This window comes from Phoxinus phoxinus (genome assembly GCF_949152265.1).
Source record: "Phoxinus phoxinus genome assembly, chromosome: 9".
Taxonomy (NCBI): Eukaryota; Metazoa; Chordata; class Actinopteri; order Cypriniformes; family Leuciscidae; genus Phoxinus; species Phoxinus phoxinus.
This window is the reverse complement of record NC_136884.1, coordinates 8,086,457-8,112,487: the sequence shown is the minus strand read 5'-3', so window position 1 is coordinate 8,112,487 and position 26,031 is coordinate 8,086,457. Positions and strand designations below refer to the sequence as shown.

At 37.1% G+C, this 26,031-nt stretch overlaps 1 protein-coding gene across 1 annotated transcript in view; it reads left to right on the top strand.

The window, feature by feature from the left end:
• The first annotated feature begins 1,679 nt into the window (after positions 1 to 1,679).
• The window catches only part of btbd11a (BTB (POZ) domain containing 11a), a 120,901-nt gene continuing 96,549 nt past the window's right edge, over positions 1,680 to 26,031 (top strand). The window contains exon 1 of the mRNA XM_079622757.1: positions 1,680 to 2,807. Within this exon, the coding sequence (XP_079478883.1) occupies positions 1,940 to 2,807 (868 nt within the window). The 5' untranslated portion in view covers positions 1,680 to 1,939. The remainder of the gene's footprint in view (positions 2,808 to 26,031) is intronic.

Below are 26,031 nucleotides of genomic sequence, written 5' to 3'. Positions count from 1 at the left end.
CTTAATTACACATTTCTTATTCATACTTGCTCTTTTTATCCTGGTATAACCATAATGGTTTCTGTGTATCCAGAAGATGAAATTCTTATGTGAGTTATACATAGGAACCATATACATTGTCGCCTTTGTGTTTCCAGGCAACACGCGATGGAAGAACATGTGAAGTAGAAATCTCAATTAAGAAGGATGGACAACCTCTGTATCCCAGCCGCTGCTACACTGATTTATTCATATGCACAGTGCATATCTAAGGTAATTAAAATATGTAGAATTAATTAACTGAAATAAAAGCACATACACAGATTAAATGTTGTCAGTTAGAAATGGCTTTATTAACATAAACACTGCAGCACTAATAGACTTAGTTTATGTATTTTAAGAAATGTTCATTTTACTGTCCATATTCATAAGGATTTATAGAAATAAGATATAGATAAGGATCAGATAAGTTTTTTTGACAGTGTTACACTGGATGCAAAAAAAGGTTTAATATAGATTTTGATAGTGAAAATACTATTAAGTTGTTTGATAATGACTAAACTTTTGTGCAGTCTTTTAATTTTTTTTATTCATTTGTAATACTGGTCATAATGTTAACAAGTGCAAATAACAGGTTAAGTTATACAATATTCCTGAGATATCGATATACCACCATATTCACAAGCGTTGCTGAATGTCACATATGCCATCTTTACTGTGTATACCGTGTTTTGCATGACATTTAGTGATTCAGTAATTTTCTCAGAAGTAGTGGTGTTATTTCCTGTTTTTTACACGTTTGATGTCCTAAATCTTGTATTTTGTGTGAGAATAGAGCAATAATGTGATATTAGAACATCAAGTGAGTGAGATCAAGTAGCAGTCAAGTAGCCTACATAATAAAGGATATTTACACAATATCACCTATAGAGGGCGCCAGATACGCAACAATTCTCCACCAATGCGCCAAACTCCAAGGCGTTCTATTTGTGCGTATTAATAATGAACTTGATAAGGAGACAGATTGCAAGGCTTCTCACTTAAAAACAATTCTTTTTTTTTGTCACGGCAGAACACTTGCATAGTTAAACACTCAAAGCCTAGACGTGTACACCCATTCTCGTATAGCCTACCGTGCTTGTTTCGTTCCAACTTTTTGACAATTCCGGAACAATTGCCGGAGTTAAATTTTAAATGGTTTGAGACAGATGAAAGGTACAGAAGCTGTGCAAGAGATTGCTTTGATCTGCACATTTCAGAATCATCGCGTAAACAGCTCTGGCTAAAGAGAAGGGTGTCGAGATGGTAAGAAAGAAGAGTGTTTAGAAGCGATTATGGGGTGTCCCTTGTGTGATCATATTAATACAGATTTATATGTCCAAATATGCAGATAAATATGTTTTTCAATAAAAATCTGCTATTTGCTTAAATATGTGACGCCTTATTTAGCTCTAATCATTTTCTATAATAGCTTTATTGAAGACGCTACTACTTGAAAACATTATTTGTCTGATTAATTTAACGTTTTTAAAAAGATAAAAGCACCCATGTATTTTTGGAGCCTGTTGATTTGATAATGGGTAATTCTCTTTCTGCATATTCCCTCCTTCCATAAAAGTGATTTATATATGCAACCCCTCCCCTATTTGCATAGCTCCTCCCTAAATGAGTGGTTTCGCAGTGAATGATGCAGTGGTTGGGGAAGGCGTTCTGAGCTCTCGAATTACGCACGCAAAGTTGGGAGCAGAGGCGCGCGGTGGAGATATATTTTTTTTTCTGGTGACTTACCAAAAACATTAAATGAATTGTCACTGCGCGCGCTTGCAGATTGGTGTTTGCTCATGAAATTAGGTGGCAATACATTCCTATATACTGCTCCGAGGAGAGGGCGCGCCACGGGAACGCGCTTTGAGTTTTCTTTAAAATATCAGGCATAAGCCTAACATTATGAGGTGCAGCCATGGCAGGCAAGGGTAAGACAGCGGCGAGGACGCTGGAGGATTTAACGCTCGATTCCGGTTATGGTGGAGCAGCGGATTCCTTCAGGTCGTCCAGCGTGTCGCTCTGTTGCTCGGACACGCATCTTTCGTACGCGCATGGGGGTAACTGCTGGCATCTGACTGAATCCATGCACAGCAGACACAACAGTTTGGACACGGTCAACACCGTCCTGGCGGAAGACACGGAGATCCTGGAGTGCTCGGGCCAGTGCGCTAAACTGCCCGAGCTGGAGGAGGACGTGCCGTGGAGTCTTGGAGAGGTGGAAGGCGCGCTGCGCAAAGACGAGGAGCTGTGCGTGGGGAACGCGTCGCGGGAAATCCTAGCCAAGCTCTCCGCTCTGGTCAGCCGCACGCTGGTGAGGATCGCCCGGGAGGCGCAGCGCCTGAGCCTGCGTTACGCCAGATGCACGAAGCACGAGATCCAGAGCGCCATCAAAATGGTCCTCTCGTGGACCATCTCCGTGAACTGCATCACTGCGGCGCTCAGCGCGCTGTCGCTTTACAACATGAGCACGGGTGATAAGTTCAGCAGGGGCAAAAATGCCCGATGCGGACTCGTCTTCTCCGTAGGGAAGTTCTTCAGGTGGATGGTGGATAGCCGGGTGGCCCTGCGCATCCACGAGCACGCGGCGATCTACCTGTGCGCCTGTGTGGAGAGCCTGTTCAGAGAGCTGTTCAGCCGTGTGCAGAGGAGCGCGCTGGTGGAGAAGGAGAACGGAGTGCCAAAGTTTTCAGTGGAGTCCCTGGAACAGGCCATAAATAACGATTCGGAGCTGTGGGGTCTCTTGCAGCCGTACCAGCACCTCATTTGTGGCAAGAACGCAAGCGGTAAATGTTTTTTTTTTTTTTTTACACACACTTTTTTTGTCTTGCTAATAGACTCACTTAATATTTAGAATGTGCGTTATATTCCCTTCTTGTCATTGAATTGAGACGGACTTGAAATCAGTCACAAACCTAATATGAGGCCAGTCAACAGTTGTTCTGTCCATCCACCTACTTGCCTCCTACCTGCCTCCTTTTGTGAAAGCGCTATTGAGAGGTGTTTCATAATAGTTGCTAGCAGCATAATCGGATCCCTGGATCTCCTCACTAGCATATTGTGTGATGATCCATACTTCATAAATGTGTTCTGCTTCTTTGCAGCACTGTTGACTTATTTATTTCTCAAGATAAATAAGTTCTGTGGGAGGATATGAGTGAGTCCCAGCAGGGTGTTTGTTTTCAGACTTCTTATTCATTTAGACACTGTAACAGGTGCAAACACAACAGGAAGGGCTTCACACTGTTGTGCTGCAGTACCTTTTTTTTTCCTCCACCTGTTGAAACAAACTCGTTTTTGGCTTCAGCCATGAGGGGTTTATTTTGATGACATAATCAAGGAGTCTTATTAGTAACATTTAAGGTTGTTATCCACTTCTGAAAGTGAATATCAACTAGGCCTACATAGTGAGCGATCAGTTTGGGATTGGGATTTCTTTTATGGTTGAGGCAGATTCCAGCAAACCATAAAGATTCCCACAATGACATTTCACACTTTGCTATTCATGATGCAGTTCCAGTTTACACTTGTTTTACATCACCACAGGAATTTGACAGAAAGATCTAAAGAATAGAGCTGAATGTCCAGCTTCACATTAAAACTGTTTGCATCAGTTCTAGCCAGTCTAGTGATTGGTTTGAAATTTTTTATTTTTTTCACACCCTCATGTCATTCCAAACCCGTATACTTTTATTCCTTCTGTAAAATACAAAAGTAGAAATTTGTGAGAATGTTCCAGAGAATGTTGTTCTTTTCCGTGCATTTGGAATGAATGGAGACTGAAGTGAACATATTTGACTATATTTCAAATTATATAAAAAAACATACATCTCTTTTAAAAGCTTAAAATCTCCAGTTTCCATTTATTGTAATTAAAGAATGTACCTGGCGCTTTCCCCCCCATACAATTTCACCTTTTATGTGCCATACAAGATAGTCACATTGATTTATATCGATGTGAGGGTGAGAAAATGATTTGTTCCTTTAATAGATTTTGGATTTGGGCTTGAAGTCCATTGTTGCTTTACAAAAAAATATGATGAAAAACATTTTGTTCCATGTTGTTATGTTTTTGCACCTGCGGTATTCACGCAAGTTAAAAGATCGCCACCTTTCCAAATGCTGAGCTTTTGGCACCTTTCCTGCAAGGCCTCTTGTGTTTCTTGTAATGTCACTGTGGCCTTATAAGGTTCAATTCTGGAGCAAATTGCTGTTGCTCTTAGGAGCTTTTAGAGTTCAGTGATTGCAGCACTGGTTAGTGATCAGTGCTTGTATCTCTCAACCTTATACTAAGCTTGAAGACATACGACAGCTCTTTATGCATGAGCATGTCTATGCTTGTTATGCATTACTGATTTGTTGATTGATTGATATATTGGGGTTTCTCCTGTATGATTATCTAATTTTCTCCCTTTACCTTTGTTCTTTTCATGCCGACTCTCCCCCTGTCTCAAATACGTGAAAGCCTTTTATACAGCCTATAGTTACTTGAATAGCGGTTATGGTCAATTTTCCGTGGAAAACCCAGCAGGGTTGATTATCGACACACGTAACCGGCTGACCGTTTTCAGAAATAATGCTCTCTTCTTGCAAGAAGAAGGAGAACAAAGAGACCAAGTTAAAGTGAAAGATGTGGAGGGACCAATTGAAAAAACGACAATGCCAGGAATGGGTGGAGAGAGGTGATGAAGGTGAATAAAATGATACTGAAAGAGAAATGACGTGAGATGAGACGGTGAAATGAGAAAGTTGGAAGAAAATTAGCGTGAAGACACCAATATTAGGATAAAAGAGCAAGAAGGACTGTTGATAGGTTTTTTTTTGTGTCACATAGGAGGTAAAAAGAGCTGACTGTGAGTCCCAGATAAGCCAAGAAAATGCAATTTTGGTTCTTGATATGAAGGCTTTTGTTCCCTCCCACGAAATATTGCATCTCTTCAATTTCGTTCGGGAGCACAAGCTGTCCCTCCACATCTTTTATTGATGTATAGCTAACGTCGCCCCTCGATTTTGGTGTAATTTGTTTTTCATGAGTTGCTGACAGCAGTCGTTTCACTTGTTACTTGTCAAGCATATATGCTACATGTCAGTCAGGAAATGTGTCCCTTAAGACACCTGAAAAGTGAGAGGTATAGTTGCACCGCCTAAATGTGCTTGCGAAATGTTGCTTTGGGGTGTTTTGAACTCGAACCCAAAGCAGGAGACGGTCAGCATGGCTCAACTGAAGCTTGTAAAGTCTTTGATGTATCATGTTGAATGTATGGTAGATTTAGGACAGACAGAGCTGAATGTTTTGGAGATTTAAAATGCAGGGAAGAACAGCCAGAGGCCCAACTTACTTATCAACTTACTCCATATGTCATTTCCAAAATCTAATCTATCATCAGCGTTATATATATGTATGCTAGCGTTTAAAAAGGTCCGTTAATTTTTTCCAACATTTTGGAAAGTCTTTTAATCTCACCAAGGCTGCATTTATGATTAAACTGCAGTAAAACACTAATATTGTGGAATAGTTTTTCAATTTAAAATAACTGTTTTCTATTTGAATATACCGTAAATTAATTCCTGTGATGGTAAAGCAGAATTTTCAGAATCAATACTCCAGTCTTCAGTGTCTCATGATCCTTCAGAAATCATTCTAAAATGCTGATTTGCTGCTCTTGAAACATTTCTTATTATCATGTTGAAACAGTTGTGCTGCTTAAAATTTTATTGAAAACCTTGATACATTTTTTATGATACTTTGATGAATAGAGTGTTTAAGATAACAGCTTTTATTTGAAACTTAAATCTTTTGTAACAATATAAATGTCTTATACTCTCACTTTTGATCAAACCAAATCAAATCTGATTCACTGAAAAGCATCAAAAGAATGATTCAGCAATATTCAGTAGAATTGAAAATCACCAAATATTTTGATGGTGCTTTTATAAAGGGCTTTATGGTGCTTTTTAAAAATTTTGTTATTCTGTGTTGCATTTTCAATTTCCTGGTTTCTGTTTTAATGGTTTGATTAAATGTTAATGTTAAGAAAGAAATTCATATGAGTTCTGAGTAAATTATCATAATTTTCGATGTGAGTGAACTATCCCTTAAGTTGCTGGGTATTTCTATGATCGTTTATATGATCAATAAGTTATGACAACATATGTTTTTAAAATGCTTGACTCATCAAAATAAGTTAAGACATTTTCAACTTTTTTGGTAAGTAATACAAGATTCAACTAATTTACGTCAGTTTAATGTAATTTAAGTTAAGATGACTTAAACATCCAAGTTGATTGTACTTTAAAAAAAAATGAAGGCAGAACTCCAAAGCTTGTGTTAGTCACGATTCATCCTGTAGTCTGCTCTCACATCATCCCTCACACACTGTGCTCTGATTGAGTTTGACCTTGACATGATGTCAAAAATTATTTCCAATTTTGACAATCCCTGATTTAGAAATGTCATGACCTGCCATGTATTTCTGTTGCAGTTACATATTGGTTTGCGTTTACATCAGCTGCGGATTACTCACTACTATGCTGGCGTCGTCCACATGACGTATTGGTGGGGTCTGCTTAGTCAGTGTGCATGGTGTGCTGCCCCCTGACCTCTCTGAAGGATTAAACTGTAAGAATGCTGCTCCAGCAGGTGGCTGATGAGTATATTCTGAGCCCACGCTGAGCTCAGGCCAACGGTGAAACACACTTGTCAGCCGTGATTCTCTAAAACACTCCTCTTCATGAGGGCTGCAGCACGGACAGCTCGCTGCCAGATTTCTCCCACTCCACACAAGCCTTTAGGGACCGTTTTACTCATTGATACACCTTGATTTATAATGAACTAGTTCTTGCCCATACGCCAATAATTATTTTCATGTTATGTCCGATAATAATGTAAAAGATATTAAAATTCCACACTGTTTTGTCTAAATCAATAATAATAAAAAACACAAAAAACTTAAATCGTTTTAAAAAACACAAATTATGAAGACATAAAATATTATAAAGTACTGTCATTAAATATTTGCTTAAGATCGCATTGACAGTTTTTTCAAGATTAAAGTTAAGTGAACATTAGATTACGACAAAGGTAATCTCAATGTAAAACTAGGGAAAATATACGTTTAAATATTCAATATCGACCAATATTATTAAATATATATAAAAAAGAATTGTCTCATTAACAATATATTATATTGAATCCCTAATTTCAAGTTAATTTAGATTTAGATGTGACCAAACTTGATGACTGAGTTGTGTATATTTGTTGTTGTATTGTTTTCTTTTTAATTATCATCTTTGAAATAATTGGTTGAAATAAACAGTTACTTATTGATTGTGGACCATTTGCAAATATAATATAGGCAGCATTATCCCAATGACAGAGGAATCAGCCAATCACAGTGACGTGGAGGCACTGGAGTGTTACTTGAACTGGTTTAAATCGTTCTCATAATATCTCATATTTTGTAATTTTCTTGTTGTTTTATTTTTATACTGTCAAATTAATGCTGCTTAGGAGGCTCTTGTGTTCAAAAACAGCTAGATGGAGTAAAATGAAATGGAACATGCAAATCAAAAGTTATTTTTCACTTGATGCATGGTCTTAAAGAGGATATGCCCTTTATATTGATTTTGTTTTTGGGGTCTACTAGAATAGGTATTCATTCTTGAATGTACGAAAAAAATCCATATTATTTTACATTATTGCAGAACCTCTCTTTCCAAGCTGTCTGTAACGCTCTGTTTAGTTCCAGTCTCGATGAAGCCCTTCCTTCTGAAAAGCACAATGTGCTCTGATTGGTCAGCTGGTTCAGTGTGTTATGATGGATGGCATAAAAGTGAGCCAAGATGCAGTGACCAAAAATGGTTGTTAGACGCCTAGTCGATCATCCTAACCCATCCCTAATTCCTGGGATTAACCTGATGCTGCTTCATTGAACGGATTATTTAATGGAGATCTTTGGACATTCCCAACGGCACTGCAAATCGCGTTTGCATGCTACAGTTCTTGTTTTCTGCAGTCACGTTTCAGTCTCGGTGGACCAATAGAGCATGTATGTGGTTGCAGATTCTCCCTATTGACATGTAAGATTATTTAGTTAAATCCCATCTATTTGAAGTCTGCCATTGCAAGCTGTAGGAACTCTGATTCCAAAAGGAAGGTTCCATGGTACAATGAGTTCTTGTGTCCTTGACTTCCTTTTGATGTTAAAGTCCCGTAATCCGTTCAGATGTGTTGATGCAGCCTTCATCATAATTGCATAATTACCGAACTGTTCTGAAGTCGCATGTGTTCTTTCCGTGAGAAAGAAAAGCCTTGAGCTGTCGCAGTGTTTATTTATTTTCTTTCTGTAGTTATGAGGAGCATTTGTTGTTCTCCAGACAGTCATTTTGTGATGTTTCTCTGCAATGTTTAAGATTAGAAGAGGAAGTTAAATGTGTTTGTATTGTGTTAAATTCCATAATATTTAACAAGAAGTTTATATAGTTTAATTAAAAATGTTTTTCTTGGTGTGTGTGTGTGTGTGTGTGTGTGTGTGTGTGTGTGTGTGTGTGTGTGTGTGTGTGTGTGTGTGTGTGTGTGTGTGTGTGTGTGTGTGTGTGTGTGTGTGTGTGTGTGTGTGTGTGTGTGTGTGTGTGTGTGTGTGTGTGTGTGTGTGTGTGTGTGTGTGTGTGTGTGTGTGTGTGTGTGTGTGTGGTAAAATTAGCTTTAAGGCACAAACGTCTTTTTCTGATTTCATAAGCTCTTTAATGTCAACAGTCAAAAATCGTCAGGAATGTTGGTTGGAATAAGTAGATGTTGCGTGACATACTGTAGAAACTAGACACCACTGTTGCACTTGCTTTTTTACAAAATAGTTTAGTTCTGATGAAACCACGGTTTAGTGTTTCACATAATCTTTAAAACATGCCCAGAAGTTCTGCAAGACCCATGCGTCATTTATTTTACATTCCTCTAAGCTTTGCATTATTCAAATGACTGTTACAGTTTCGCCTTGATTTTCAGTCTCTGATTTTGTCGAATTGAATTTCATTAAAATAGACATGGGTCCCATTAGTTAGATGTTGCTCTGTGGGAAGAAAATGAATGACTTTGTTGTCAAAAGCTGCATATTAAAGCGTTGCACATCTCTGTGGCTAAACTCGTCTTAAACATCCTCTTGCTGGGACTATTTAAGGCTCTGCACTGGATGAATCCCAACGGCTGTGTGAGATTGTACACAGGTGCATGTTGAAGCATTTATTTTAATTCTTGAGGTTCATTTGCCTAAAATATCTGTATTTAGTAACCAGTAAGTATAGCGGTAGGAGATTCATCTTGCAGCAGTTTTTGTTTAATTATATTAAACTTAGATGTATGGCTTTATGGTTTTTAATTCTTAATGACAGTCAGTTTAAATCTCGTCCATGTTTGCTGATGAGTGTTTCCTGAATTCCTCTCAGGACTCAACCCATCTGTATTTTGCATGCCACTGCTTTTGGAATTCAGCAAACTTGTCCCCACTTCACTTGTGATGTAATTCACAGACATTTTCTGCCTCCTTAAAGGAACACTCCACTTATTTTTTGGAAATAGGAAACTCCCTTAGAGTTAAACCGTTGAGTTTTACCGTTTTCGAATCCATTCAGCCGATCTCCAGATCTGGCGGTAGCGCTTTTAGCGTAGCTTAGCATAGATCATTGAATCTGGTTAGACCTTTAGCATCTCTCTCAAAAAAATTACCAAAGATTTTCGACTAGGAACTATACTCTATTCCTGCATAATAATTAAGGAACTGTGCTGCCGTACCATGGGTGCAGCAGGCGCAATATTACGCAGCGCCTGAAAATATAGTCCCTAGCTAGTTTGTAATATCATTGCGCCTGCTGGTACAGCAACATAGTTCCTTGATTATTACGCAGGAATGAGAGTATAATTTCTAGTCATATTGGCCTAGAAAATCGCAACTTTTCATTTTCTATATACGATGTAACTACAGAAGAGTCCAATTTTAAATAAGAAAAATATCTAAACTCTTTGGTCATTTTTTTGAGAGAGATGCTAACGGCCTAATCAGATTCAATGATCTATGCTAAGCTATGCTAAAAGTGCTACCGCCAGATCCGGAGATCGGCTGAATGGATTCGAAAACGGTAAATCTCAATTGTTTAACTCTAGGGGAGTTGGAAAATGAGCATATTTCTACAAAACTAAACTGCCATTCACTCACATGTCGTTCCAAAAGCTGTGTGACTTTTATTCTTTTGTGGGACACACAAACAACATTTACTTTCATTGTATGGACAAAACCCCACAATTTTCAAAATATCTTCTTTTGTGTTCCACAGAGTAAATTGTAACTGAATTTTCATTTCTTGGGTGAACTAACCCTTTAAAGCAGTCTATTTTGTGCCAGTTTCTATATAATTTATTGCGTTTAATTGCGCATATTCTTAGGTAAAGTCACGTTTGACTCAATGTGATGTGAGCCGGGCAAGCCGACAGATATAAATGTGTAATGCCCCAGTAGTACATGAGTTTTTCAATTTGTTTGGCTTGATTCTTGAGTTCAGATGGGTTGGATTAAGGCATTCAGGTCACCCTAATGAATTCTGGGTTGTGCTCGGAAGAGCAGTGATTTTTCCTTTGAACAGAGTTTAAAAGCAGGATGCTATTGATTTGTGGAGAGATTTTCTACCACAGATTTTTGCCGGAAAGACAGGAAACAGGCAGTATTTTTAACTACAAAAACACATTGTTCTTGGGTTTCAGCGTTTACGTTAGCGATTTACCATTTAAAAAAAAAATAATCTGTCAAGAAAATGTTGAGTCATTTTAAATATTTAATTGTATTTGGAGTGCCAGGTTTTATAGTAATTGCTTTCAGAATATTTCTTGTAATTTAGCGGATGAATCATTCCCCACTTCAATCCGTAATTTCCTCTGATGGTGATTGTGAATCACAGCGTTACAGCCTGGAGCTGTTTGACATGATGGCCATCTGGAATGACAAGGAAAAATGATCTCAAAAAGTGCACTGGATTGCTCAGTTGTGTTCGCTCTATTGAAATGAAACAGCATATTGGAACGGTATTGAAGTATTTAAATTAGGGCCGCTTGTTTAACATGAAATTGAATTGCATAATATTGTGATTAGTTAATGAATTAATCAATACATTTTTAAAAGACAATATTTCATTGTGGCAGATGAAAACATTGAATCATAATGCAAAAAGTTTCATTTCTTTTATTTCTGTCAGTGTCACTGACCTTCACTCCACATTCAGTTGAATTCAGTCTGTCCGAATTCATGTTATCTTTTGTAGTCCATTTAATCGCGCATGCATGCTCAATAAATGCACGTATGTTGGTGAATATTGCGATTCAAGTGTCTTTTGCTCTGGTGGCATCAGAGCCTGTGTTGTATACCGTGTCTGCCCATTCTGTCATGCTCATAAAGTTGTAATTAACAGTTTTCAAAAGACCTCCCGTTCTTTTTCTCAGAGTCCTACTAATTACTGTTTTGCTGGCAGTCCCTGGAGAGAAGGGGAGAGTCCAAAATAATATAGCGTCTTTCATTCGCCAGAAGCCAGAAGGAAACAAACGATTAGTCTGACTTGGCAAGATGAAGGTGGGTGGCAGAAGTTTTTTTGGGTGCACTGACAGCAAAACAAGGGTGTTCATCTCCTTTAGGCTGAAAGATCACATGGCTGACAAACCGGAGAAGGGGGTTAGGGCTGTTATGGGGAAGCAACCTGAATTGAGCTCAAATTTGTATTGTGCACACAAAACCACAACATGTTAGAGCGTGTATGCCACCCATGAAGCCACGACAAGAGATTTACACCTTTACTGACTGACGTGTCATGTCAGGGCTTTGGCAATTAATTGCTGTTATCGATAATTAATTGTTTCTACTGTTACAACTAAGTACCTAATTCATTTATTTATTAATTACATTTTTTTGCGAATATAATGTTTTCATACAAAATAAATAAACAATATAAGCCTAAATTCAGTAATAGGCCTACATAATATATTGGTCAAAAATAGTTAATTTCTTGCTCAAAAATAGTTAAATAATAAAAACAATTCTTTATTTGCTTATTTATACATTTCATTTTATATACGTGTTCACTATAATATATCGTAATATTTGTATTTTAATTGCATATATTTAGTTTTTATTGCAAATTAATATACCGGTTCCCAAATTCAGTTATACATATATTGGAAATTATAATTTATATATATATATATATATATATATATATATATATATATATATATATATATATATATATATATTATAATGAGTGCACAAAAGTAGTTAAAGATAAATAAATAAAAATTCACTTATTCAAAATGTATATTGGAAATGTCATTATATATTGTATAATGATTGCACAAAATTTGTAAAAAAATACAAATAAACATAAAAAATAAAGTACCGGTAAGCAATTATTTGTTTGTTTTTAGCTATTTTCTTGCTTATTTATTTATTTAGTTGTATATATGCATTTACTATAATACAATGTAATTTTTGTGTTATAAATGCGCATATTTTGTTTAAAATAAATAAATATATATAAAAAAAATATTTAGAATGATTTGATTGTTTATTTGTTTCTCCTTATGTGCATTTCTCTGGTTGTACTTGTTTTGGCTTCAGGGAGGCAACACCCTTATGCCTTTAGGGGGAACAGGTCTGTACCTGTGGTTAACTGACGTGGTGTGGAGGGGATGGGAACCGAAATAATACCATTGCAGGTCATCTCTAGTTTTTTCATCTCTTGTCTCATTACATACATTAACTGGCACACATACATATGCTATCATCCTACTGCCCACTCTCACCTTCGCATGCAGACATATACACACTGCACTGTCATACTGCATACTCACACACACTTACCGTTAATACTCATACGCCCACATGCAGGCTGCTTGCACAGTTACTTCTGCTTGCCACACCCTGTGCATGCCATAGCAACAGAAACGGGTCTTACGGCTTTGCTCTTGCTATAAATACATCCTCACTTTTACTCTCTATAGAAAAAACATCTTTCTTTATCTGTTTCCCCCCCCGCACCCACACCAGAAACTCCCTATGTGTACCATTAATGTATCTTCGTTTCCCTCGGGCTGCCAGATACGACGGCCCATAGACACTTCATTTTTTTTCTTTCTGCCAAAGAAACATGCAAGATCAGCAGGGCCATGTAGTTTGTTGCTTTTCACAGCCTGGCATTGATGGGTCGGGGGATTTGAGAGTCTTAACCATTGGTGTCATAACCTAATACCAACTCCCACAATGCAATTTACCATCTCGCCCGCTTTGAAGTGAGAGGCTCTTGTGAGAATTGCCCTGAGACCACTTGGAAGAGAGATTCATATTTCGGTAGTCTTTCATTTTGCTTTCAAGACACTTTAACATCTCACCTAGCTAACATTTGTGTTATTACTTTATTTTACCCAAAAGCCAAGGATTTAGGAAGAGTGGGGCTAGTTATCACTATTTATACTCCAGTAACTATTTTATACTGGGTAAACGGACCATAAAACGTGGCTAAAAATATTGAACATATTAAATAATCTCTCTTTATTACCTAGGGAAAAAGTTGCTTTTGGAGCATGTTGTCATTAAAGGTGAATGCTATTTATCACAATGGGAACCTGCCATTTAAAATATTATGATGCAAATGCAAAATGTAACTATTATGGCCTAATTTAATTATAATGTCTGATCATTTTAAATTAGTTTAAAACCAATATACAGAAGCCACTGCTATAAAATACCTGTGTTTAATTGGACCTTTGACTCAAAAAAATAGCCCTTGTAACCCTAGTCAACCCTATGAGATATAAAACAGATTATCCTCATACTGATATTTCTTAAACCTGCATAATATAGCTCCCCGCACACTCAGTTTTCAACTATTGAATAAGATTCCTGAGCAGGATGATTAGTTGAACAATGTGAGGTGTGAAAAAAATGTGAATCAGCAAAGCTGAGCTCCTTCAAAAGTATTGTGTGAAGTATGAGCAGCTCGGCATTCTCTCTTTCACACACAGTATTTGTTTTCTCGCTCGCTTTATATCCATTTCCCTACCTCCCTTTTCCACTATCTTTTTCATACACCCACTCTCTCTGTTGCTAAGGGATCTTCACCTTGCATTATCCACTCTGGAAATCATTAACCAAGCCATCCCTCTGTTTCCTGCACCAGCTTTATGTTCATAAAAGCCATAATTCACAAATATATCAACATATCAAACGTCCCAGCATTCACTGCCCATTTATCGACTCATCTTTGTTTCTGCATATGCCAACGCAGTAAAAATTCACTGCTGAGTATTAAGAGGAGCGTTGCGTTAGAATGATGTGGGTGCAGAGGAGAGAAAAAAAAGCTCATTAAATGATAGCATTCCACAAAATGTCATCATTAGGTCTTTCCGTTTCATCCCTCCATTGCTCTGGGAATCGCAGTCCAGCTGTTCTAACACCTTCCTCTGTTTCCTCTCGTTTAGTCAGACGTCCAACTCGATTACCACTGCCTGACTGGAGAGGAACCTGCAAGCTAATGGTGTTTCTTTAGGGACTGTTGGGCACTTTCTTTTCTTTTACACGTTTGGAAAAATTCCCAACAATTTTTTTATGTAAAATAATATAAAAATGAAATATTATATTACACATATAAGTTTGTAAATAATTATAATATAAAAAATGTGTTGTCAAAACAGAAAATCATATTTTTAAGCACAGAATTTGTGCAACAAATTCTCAGAATATGAGCAACTGCACGCATATGCAGATGGATATTAGATGGAATATTGGTTGTGATAAGCTTGCCTTTTTGGCATGTGAGACAGTTATGTGTCATTTTGAGCCTATATCAAACAGCTTCAAAATTAAAATGAATGAAAAATGCTCAAAGTGTAAATACCGTTAAATAAGGAGACTACCGTATTTAAAACAAGCCTTTTTTACTTGTTTACCCATTGACGCTATAACTATGATAATGAAAGACTAAATTTAATTTATGCATGTGAAGACTTTGTCATTTTAAAATACTTTGTCAAGAATCTTGTGGAAGTGCATCTCTTTTTGATGTTTATAAAAAAATGAAGTGTGCGTGAGAGGCGTTAAGATAAGCTTGTGTCTGTGTGTGGCGATGCATTGTTTGCCCTCCTGCCAAATGTGTAGGACTCTGGTACATTTCAATGAGTCAACAGTATCACGTAAGCCCTTTCTGACTGGATTTGTGTATTCCAGCAGTGGGTTTGTTTGTAAATGTGTGATCGTGAATATTAAGTGATTTGTTGATGGACTGTGAACAAAGAAAAGTCACCCATAACTGCGTATGAGTCAGTCACATCCGTATGCTCAATTACCGAATAATACTTAACACTTGACGAGCTGATTGATGCTATATTCCAGTGCTGTTATCTTCAAAGAAAACCCCCTAGGTGTTGAGGAAGAACAGTTGAAAAAAAATTACAATTTATACAATGTTAGAAAAGCAATAATACTGTGCCTGGATTGGATATAAGCCTTAACTATGTTATAATGACATTGTGAACTTATGTTTCCATTGTTGAGCTTTATATTTCCCTTTTTCTTCCTGTTCTGAACTAGTCTGAACTATATTTGACCTTCTTACTTTTCTCTTAATATCTACTGATGTTCTTCATGAGGTCTGGAGCTCTTCTGTAAAGATACCTCTCCCAAAAATGACAATTATCATCACTTACTCACCCTGTTGTGCTAAACCTATATGATTTTATTTTGTTGAACACAAAAAGAAGATATTTTGAAGAATGTTGGTAACCAAACAGTTGCTGGTCCCCATTGACTTCCATACTATGAAAAAAAAAGATATATACTATGGAAGTCAATGGGGACCAGAAACCAAAATTCTTCAAAATATATTCCTTTTTGTTCAACAGAACAAAGAAACACATACAGGTTTAACACAACATGAAGGTGAGTGAATAATGACATACTTTTCTTTTTTGGGTGAGCTATCCCTTTAGGAAGATATTTTCTTATGATTGTTCTTAAGAAAGCAACATTTTAACAACTAATTAGAACCCCAAAGCAATTGCACTTTAAAAGAAAATGTTTGGCAAATTGCTGTAAGCGATTTCTGAGAAACACTGTTGATATTTGAAATCAACCCAAAAGAAAACACAGCCCTCATTTTATTGCTCTTCCCCCAAAATGCACAAACATTATGCAAGAGTGGATGTCTCTTTATCATGGCTGAAGTGAATCAAAATAATGCTTTGCGATAAAGTAAAGATGACTAACAAATGACAAGGATAAGCAAAAACCAACAGCATTTTTTCACCACAACAACAACATATCTGTGTTCTGTGAAACATAGCAAAACCAATGTTACTCGTGTACGAAGCTGAAACGACGCAACCACAGCGTCCGTTTTCAGGCCTTCCCGCTTCGCTCTCTCCAGCGCTGGAAAACTCTTCTAATATTAACGCGAGTCCTAAAGCTCTTGCCTAATCATAACCCTTCTTTTCCCAGTGATATTCCTTTGACATTTTCTCTTCTGTAATGTCTCTCAGCCATACGTCTTTCTACAGTCGTTCATCAAATCTCCCTCTTGTTCGCTCTCTCTTCCCCCATCATGAGTGGACACGCCCCCTACTGCTGATTGGCTACAAGTGTGTTGTGGTGCTCGGTCTGATCCACTTCCAACAGCGTTTCTCAGAAATCACTTACAGCACCTTTAAATGTGTTTTTAATGTAGTTTATGCAGTTGTTTAGTGATGCTATTCATGCAAAATATTCAACTTTAAACAAATCAAAATGAGTTTTGTGTCTTTGTCATGAATGATAGCTTTAAGGCCATTTACACTATATGCTAGTTTGCTGCTAAAAGCTTTATTTTAAAAATACACATTTAAAATGTAGTGTCTCATTTTCTCTTATCTGTTTATTGTGAAGTATAGGCTAAAATGTGTCCACTTATGTTTAACAGCAGCATTTAGCACTCATTTAAAGTTAACTTGTCTAAAAAGAGGCCTCTGTTTCTCACCTGTCTTAACTCTTTCGCGGTCTTGCTAATGCAGTGTGTATGTTATGGGAAGTATTCCTCATTTGACAGTTCTTGCCCAGTTGGCAGCAGCAGGTGTTGCTCCGTGGGCCGTCTTTATGTGTCAGCTCAGAAATATGGCGCACACTCCGGGGTCGTTCTGCAGATCCCTGAACCAGCTTTCATGTTGGCATTCTAAATTTTATAATTCTTGTCTTTTTTTGGCATTGCATAAATGTGTCCCTTCCTTCTTGTCCACCCCCTTTCCCCACTCCTCATAACTGTGAAATTTCACATGTTGGCGTAATGCAGCCGAAGTTTAACTCCTCATTTTCACTTTTGATTGGGTGTACAGTCCCTCTGCAGTGCTTGTTTAAAGCACAAAATGTATCTGGGTTGCAATGCCCACAGTCATTGGGGAGGGTGGCATATGTAAACCTAGAAAGTGGTGGAAATATTTCCGGAATGAGAGCACACCGATGCTGTTTATCACATTTCATGTTGTCAGAAGTCTGGTAAACACTGAAGAAATATAACATTATTACAGTATAAGTGAGACAACAGTTGGTTAATGCGTTTTTCGTTTTTCTCTGCAAATCATATGAAACCATTTTCTCTCGTAACATCAATTACAGGCAAAAAAAACACACATTAGTTTTGTGCTGTAGTGCGTCTGGCTTTGTAGTGTCATTAATTAGAAAAGCTAAATTTAGTATAGCCCCCTAAGAAGCCATGTGTTGTCATTTTCTGGATGTCTCTTGATCAAGAAATGTTTATTTAGGATTTTCTCATGGTGTTACGAGTCTTTACTTTTTGTCTAAACTTCAACATTTCTGACATTTATCCCATCTGAACAGTTTTGAGGTAAAATGATTTGTTTTATTTTTTTCTCCGAAAATTAGTGAGCTGTGTCAGTACATTTGTCAGTATGTTGTGCCATGTGGGGCTTGTGTGCAGGAATAATGTTTAATACACGACCATCTGCATCTCACAATTATGACAATTGTTCAAATGTAATGGTTGTGCATATGAATCATATTGATGGGATGAACAATGTGAACTATAGTGTCGGAATCGTCTTGTTGTCACAGTAATAATCATGTTGCATCAATTGCTTAGCTTTGGCAATTCTAGCTTTAACCCTGCGATACCTAATGTCCATATTTACTTTTATAAGGAAAAAGATTGACATTTCCTTTGTAATGTATTCCCTGCATCAAAGATTTAAAAGTGCTTCGATATTCCTCATATCTATTTGCTTAACATTAAGCTATCAAACTTGACTCCAGTGACAACCATCAACCGACCTTAGTTTAAATAAATGCATTGTAAATGATGTGCCTGTCCGTGTGATGGATAGTGTTGTGAGTTTTTCATTTATGTTGTTAGCACACATGGCACAAGACTCCCTGAGGCGGACAGAGTTTGTTGATACTGTAACAGGATCTCCCACTATCCACACAGTAGGTTCTACCACTGCTGATTATGTACACACAGCACACATCTTACTAGGGCTGTTCCAGTTACGGAGAGAAGAGAAAAACAGGAGGACTGTGGGGGATGCTCTGAAGGAGTTGTAGGTTATTGGGGTGCCAGGCCGGGCCGCATAGCCTACTTAGTGTACAGCTGCAACTAGGCCAGACTGTTCCTGAGAGCAGACGTGCCAAATGATTCAGCAAGCAGAGAGTCCACTGGGACTGAAGTGTCCTCAAGCACCGCAGGCACAGTAACACAATTTTATCGTTTTTTTTTTTTTTTCTTGAATTTTCATCTGTAACATTTAGCAGTTATTCCATGTTTAAGTGCGCTCTGTTTCTGAACTCCCTAAAACACCTCGATTGTAATCTTGAGTTTTCTTCTGGGAATCTACACATAACATTATTCTTAATTTAAATAATTTCAGCCAAATACATATGCAAAAAAGGGAGCAAGGTCTGATTGAGTTGTTACGTGTGTTGAAACTCGGCACATTTAATATATAGAAATTAATATTTAACTTAGATTATACAAGTATTTTTCATTTCTTTGTCATGATACCTAATTCATTAACTAACTGAACCTTTTTGTAAAGTGTTTAATCTCTTTTATTGTTTATGTATAAATATTTATTATCTTATTTATTAGACATTTGTCTATTTTTTTAATTATTATTTGTTATATGCTATAATATTTATTATTCATAATGCTTATTTATAAATTATATACCATGTACACCCAGTATTAACATCCATCTTGGATGATCAGATTGCAAGTGGATAACTGGGTTCAAAAACATTTTATCATCTAATCAATTAAACCACATTCTGGAAGATGAAAACGGATTTTGGCTTCATATCACAAGAATTGCGCTGAAATGAGAGTTTTCAGCTTCGATTTTAACTTTTTTAAAAATTGTTTTAAATATCTGGTGCTATAAAGATATTTAGTATGTCATGCCTCATATCAACAGTAGTTATACAGACCTTGAGAAACATATTTGAATTGAATAAGAATCCCACTAAAAGCATTGCAGTGAGATTACAATTCTAGTATGTGGGTTATCCTTATGGTGCATTTTTGATTTGAGCTTTATGAATATGGAATATCCTTGTCTGTCTTACCTGAGCAAATAATAATCAGACAAAATGAAGAAAATATTGTATTCCTATACTTTCCCAAAGCAGTCTCTCATCTACAAACAAGCAATGTCACAAAAGTGTCACATTTTGGGCCCCTGTAGTTTACAGACCATGCAAAAGAGAGCAGATCACACTGTTTCTAAAGCCCCACAGCTCTTTATTACAGTACAAAGCACACAGACGCACACACACACACCTCAAGAGAAGGAAGCCGGGGAGGCGGGGAGTGTTAGTGCCGAACCAGGCTAATCAGAGCAGGGAAATGAGGCGAGTCCCACACAGGGCTCCCGCACCTAGAGGCCCACTCGCTTGACAGCTCTGATGGATGGAAGTGTCTTCTCATCTGAGAAAGAGAAAGATATTGGGTGGAAGTTGAGGAAGTGCAGTGCAGGTATATGTCGCTGTTGGGTTTCTAACCTGCTTGATTTAGGGTACTTAACAAAGAAAGATGGAGGTGGAGATTGAGGGGAAGAAGCGAAGGCATAATTAGTCTCAGCATCAGACGGCACACCCACACACCGTCTAACGTATACTGAACAATAATGGCGTGAGCTGGCTGAAATCATCAGTTCAAATGGAATTGGATGGCTATTACATAATATCTGGTAGGCATGGTGTGCACAGGGTTTTTTTTTATCAGCCTGATGGGAAGCAAGGCACCAGTACGATAAACTCTTCCGAGCAAGAACTAGACAGTGCATTTTGCAAGTTTGCATGTTGCATTGCAATGAATCTTAGGGTGTGTTCACTTGGCAGGTTTGGTTCGATTAAAACGAACTCTGGTGCAATTGCTTTGCCTGGTTATTTAACTTTCTTAGTTTTGTCCTTTTGATAACAGGTACTTAATGATAGAGATGAGAAAAACTTTTACTTTTCTGGTTTATTTTTTTATTAAAATACCATTTATTACGACAAAACTGTTTTGAATGGCTATAACTATATTGTCAACCGGTCATTCATTACACTGATTTAATTTTGATAAGACTGTTAATCTTTTTGATTGGTTCATTGAAGAATTAGTTGGTAAGAGAAATTCAATTGTGAACCGGACTGCTGTTCCATGCAATGACATGCAATAGAAAGATTCCTTGTCTATTTATTTTCTTTGTATAGTGTCCAGTGCTGTCTTTTCCCCTCATTACATTAGATTCAAACTGAAAACCCACTACAAATAAACCGGAAAACATAACTTATTTTGCTGTAGTGCTGTAGATTCACAAAACACTGTCCACTGAGTATTTTACAACATTGTTCTGTTCACATCGGCAGAAGAATATAGTCGTTAAAGGACCTAAATGTCATAAAAATCTTATTTTTTATAAATATTTATGAGATATAAATAAATACTATTAATAATAATTGTTTATATTTAATTAATAACAATAATAACTATTATCTTTGAACAAAAAAAACTGTAGAAATTAAGTTTGACTATATGTTTGAAGAAGCTTGTCCAAGAGGGTTTTTATGGTGTGCTTTTTGCCATCGACCGTTTAAGCACAGGACATTTTTCATCATGCTGGTTAATGCAATGCTTTTACAAATAAAAAGAAGTAAAATAAAATATATATTTCTTTTAAATGTTAAGTATAACCTTTAAATATAGGTTATTTTTGTTTTCCATTTTTCTATTAGAATACTAGTGCATTTGAAGACCAGGGCAAAGTAAGGCCACAAACGCTGATGCGGTTTGCCTGTGGTGTCTGAAATAGGCCTTGAGTATATGTCTAACTGCAAGTGACACTGCAATAAGCTCTGTGGGTATTGTTGCAGGCCAGACAGAAGCTAATTACACGTTTTACTTCCTCATTCAGTATCTATAGATGCAACAGAGAACGAGGTAGATTTTAATAGAGCGGCAAACTTTCCATGATTTTTTATAGAAAAGAAACCGTGGCTCCAACAGTGCCAATTTACCGTTAGCAGCATGGCTGGGGGAGATATGGAATGAAAATATTTAGTTAACTCTCATCGGGGTTTCTCCACCACCAAGTCACAACTCACTCACACTAGGCCAACTGCTATTCGTATGTCGCAGGTTGTCAGTCACACAGTGGGGCGTTGTGTTTGTGGATTGTTTGTGTGGCTGAGGGGCTTGTTATAACAGGGCAACATGGTTTGAAGCAATGGAGATCAACTAGTTTGTGAGGGACTTGGGAATGGGAAAAGGGACAATGGATGAAAATTAGCTAGTGTTGGCTAAATCTGGCGCATTTTAAATTTTGTTGTACTATTAATGTGTACTGTCCCTGATTAAATAAATAAATGAATAGGCTTGAGCTGGGATCAAAGTCCCAAAAGTTTTACTTGAAAACTGCCCGTCTTTTTTAAAATTTTAATTATACTTTAAATAAAAATATTAAAAAAAAAACGTTTTATATTATTTATTATATATATACTGTATATATATACTACAGACCTTTCTGTGTCTTGTATATAAAATCTTTATTACAATAAATAACAATAAATCATATATATAGGCTATTTATATGTATATATATATATACCGGTATATAATATATATATTTATAGCTTATATATATAATTTATTGTTATTTATTGTAATAAAGATTTTATATACAAGACAAAGGTCTGTAGTAACCTCAGTGAATCAGCATGTTTGTTAGAGAAGCGTACGCACAATTATGTGTGATTCTGAATAACTGGGTCAGAAAAATTTCCCAAAGGCATTTGTAAGATCTTAGAGAGAATGAGCTGTGATGGTTCAACCTTTGGTCATAGACATGAAAAATAAAAAATGTGTGTCATTTTGCGTGCACACACACTTATCGGTTTCTTTCATACTTGATTAGAATCTCGCCCTAGGGCGACTGAGTTTAATGATGGTATACTGAACCAGTGGCAGGTTCCCATAATAGGCAGAATAAAAGGGTCTAAGGTAAATGGATTCTTTGACATCCCGTGTGCATTCTCACCAGTAAGTCTTCTAAGATGTTATCATTTACGTTGTGTAATTATTGATTTTTTTCATTTACATTTAGATTTGATGTCGGCACAACAGGTGTGTCAGATTTTTTGTCCGATTAAAAGATTTATTTAAAAGACCCACATGAGTTCAAAGGTGGATTTAAAAACACTTTCTTCATGAAAAATCCTCTGCTGAACTGGTAAAAATACCAAAGTGCTTTTATTTATTTTTTAAAACCTGTTTATTTGAACCTTATTGCTGTTTGTTTTTAGAGCACCTTATTGAGGTCATTTTTATTAGATTTTACAAATGCTATTTTACATCTGTTATATTCAAGAGCAGGTTTCAAACAAGGACAAAAGCAGAGTATTGTACGAATAACAATGGTCTGACATAACTTTCACTTTTGCCTCGGAAAATAAATGAAAAATATTCTGCTGACTATAAAAAAAGATAATGTGATGTCTTATAATTGCCCACTCGATGCCCCTTGGAATTATAATTGATACGTTTCATTGGTTTTGCTACATGTATGGAAATAAACGCTGAGATATCAGCTATCACCGGGTGGAAGTTTTAGATGATGAGAGAAAGAAATTGACAAGATGTTGGTTGTACACGCAAACTCTTTGTGACTTCTGTGATTGGTGTAAAATGTAGCTGGAAGGCTCAGATCTGCATATAACCCGGCTATTGCGTTCGGTCCCGTTCACACTTCATTAGGCTTTCCCTAGCTTTTATTTCAAATGGCGGGCGGACAGACAGCCTGGCCACACCGAATGAATCGGCCAGACTATGAGAGGTCATCTGGAGCATCTCACTTTCATTTTACATCATACAAGCTCACCCACATGCACAAAGACAATATCGTACATGGATTAATGTAGATTGCCCTGTAATTTTAAAACACAATCTCAAATGGACCACAGGGATTGGTTTTGTCTCATTCTTGGCTTGTGTCTTTGGGGAGTTTTTTTGACAAGTGTTTGTTGAGGACGATGCACTGCAAAATGCAAACAAAAAGGTGTAATGTCGTTGAAATTGGATTGTATGACTTGTTCTTGTGGGATTGTGTTTTTGCTGGTTTTCTTGCTGCCTTTCATGATACGCCAAGTTATCATGTCACTTGAAGAATAGATGGTTTGTCACTTTGCCCTTTGGTTCGTGTTCGATACTGCATTCATTTCTGCGTTCAGGTGGCTCTTGTCTGATAAAACGAGACCATGGATCGCATGTTACAAATTCCTCCCTAGCCGCATCCAACACAAAAGCAGCCTTTAACAGAAGCCCTCTCCATTTCCCTTAGCTATAGATAAGGCAGTCATCCTTGCATTCGGCTCTGAAGCTGGCTGACTTCTGCTGCACTGCTATTAGAAACTCTATCCTGAAGAACCAAAGCAGTTGTAGCCATCTGGACTGATAAGACCCTAAAGAAAGTCACTACCAGCCACGTCTTGACAGGTCACTGAATAGATAATCTCACTTCCTCGCAATTTCCCATCACTACCGGATTGTTTTGGAAGCGAGAGCATAATTGTCTCTTATCTTGTTGGACTTGTCACTAAATTTCTTACAACACAGAGGGCAAGTGCATTTGAGTGTTGAACACTCTCAACCTTTTTGTGCTTAGATGACGTTGCACATTATCATATAGTTTATTTTTTAATCGTAAGCTACTAAAAGGCAGGTTCAAAATAAAAACAAGATTATGAAGGTCAAAGGAAGAGAGAAATCAGACAAAAGCTGAAATAAAAGGTTGAGAAAGGAATAGTACTGAATGGACACCAAAGCCCTATAAAAGTTGTATAGTGACTCATGGACTTGTGTTATTATAATCATGCATTTTATTTAGGCACCTATTACTATAGAGTATAGATATGAAGTGTACCAGAAAGTGCAGCTGGTATCGGTGTGTATCGATACTGCTAAAAATGAGTTTTGACAAATATTAAATATTTCAGTATCGATATGTACTGTAAACCACAGTAGTGTTATGCGGGACCTTATGTCAAAGTGATTAATGGCTTTGACCTTTGACCTTATCCGGGGGTTTCCCACCCCGCCCCCTTCCGGTATGTGGGATCAAAGGCTAACCTTTGACCTTGGGGGGTTTCCGCTTCCTCCGGTATAGGAGATCAAAGGTTGACCTCTGCCCTGCTATCAATCCATCATGTAAATAGGACAGTTGGTTTGACCCTGCGACCTGGCTAGCCATCGATCAAGTGATATGTAGTTTGACCTTGTGGCCCTGTCTAATATAGATCATGGTTTTTGACAGAAGTTCTTTTAATTATTTTTGACGAATGGTTTGGAGATAAGGTCTTTTAATTATTTGTGATGAATGGTTTTTGATCGTTTGAAGAATCGGCTATAATTTGACATAAGCTTTTCTTTTAAATTCGGGCTATGTCATGGTTTTGAACATGTCAGTTTAATATATGTGTTTTTTGGTTTTTAAATCGGTCTCCCAATTATTTTTTGATGAATGGTTTTGATCGTTTGAAGAATCTGGTATATCAGTCTGTGCGCCCCTCCCACACTGTAAGTGAGTGTATGTGTTGTACTGTGATGTGAAACTGTAAACGATATCTCTCACACAAAACTGGAACAACTATTGTTTAAAAAGAATATAAATACCTATAAAATAAATAATATACATATCTTACTAAATCCTCACACAAAAAGTTGAAATGATTATAAAATAACTTGCCAAAGTTTTAAATGAGATGCTTATAATATAAAATAACTAAAGTTGAAAAGCATTCATGCAGATGAAATATAAAATAAACATCTACTGAATCAGTCTAGATAAGAAATAAAATCATCTTACCTTTTTTCTTTAGAGAGAGTTGAACAAGCTGCGAATGCTTTAACTAAAGTTTAGACAGCTTGTTTTTACGGGATCCAGTCATTCCTGAAGGCCTCCTCACACAGTTTTAAATCATAGGGGAGCGCGCCTCTCTCTCTCTCTGTCTGCCTGTCAAAAACATTATAGCAGCCGCGCGCGTCTGTGTGTGTGTGTGTGTGTTTCAAAACACTAAATGGGGCTGCGCGTGACCGGCCGCTGTGCGCGCCCACCTCTTCTGCACATGATCATGGTGAAAGGGTTTCTACATTCTTTAAACCTATGTATAATATAAATATAAACATCTTATTGATTTTCAGTTTTAAACAAAGAACCCTGTTTCCTTTCTCACAGTCTCTGGCATAATTACCAGCCATATTATCGGTTTAACAGGCTCTCGCTAATAAAAATGCCAGCCTAAACATTCTTTAGCTATCTGCTAATTTATTTCCCAATTATAATCTTGCCGGCCGTTTAGGAGTATCGGCACGCGTGTCACCTCTATCTGAAATACTGGTCTGAAAGCCTTTCATAGGGGTAGATAGGGCATAGTTCAAGGAAACTTCTATGCATTCATAGCGGAATGT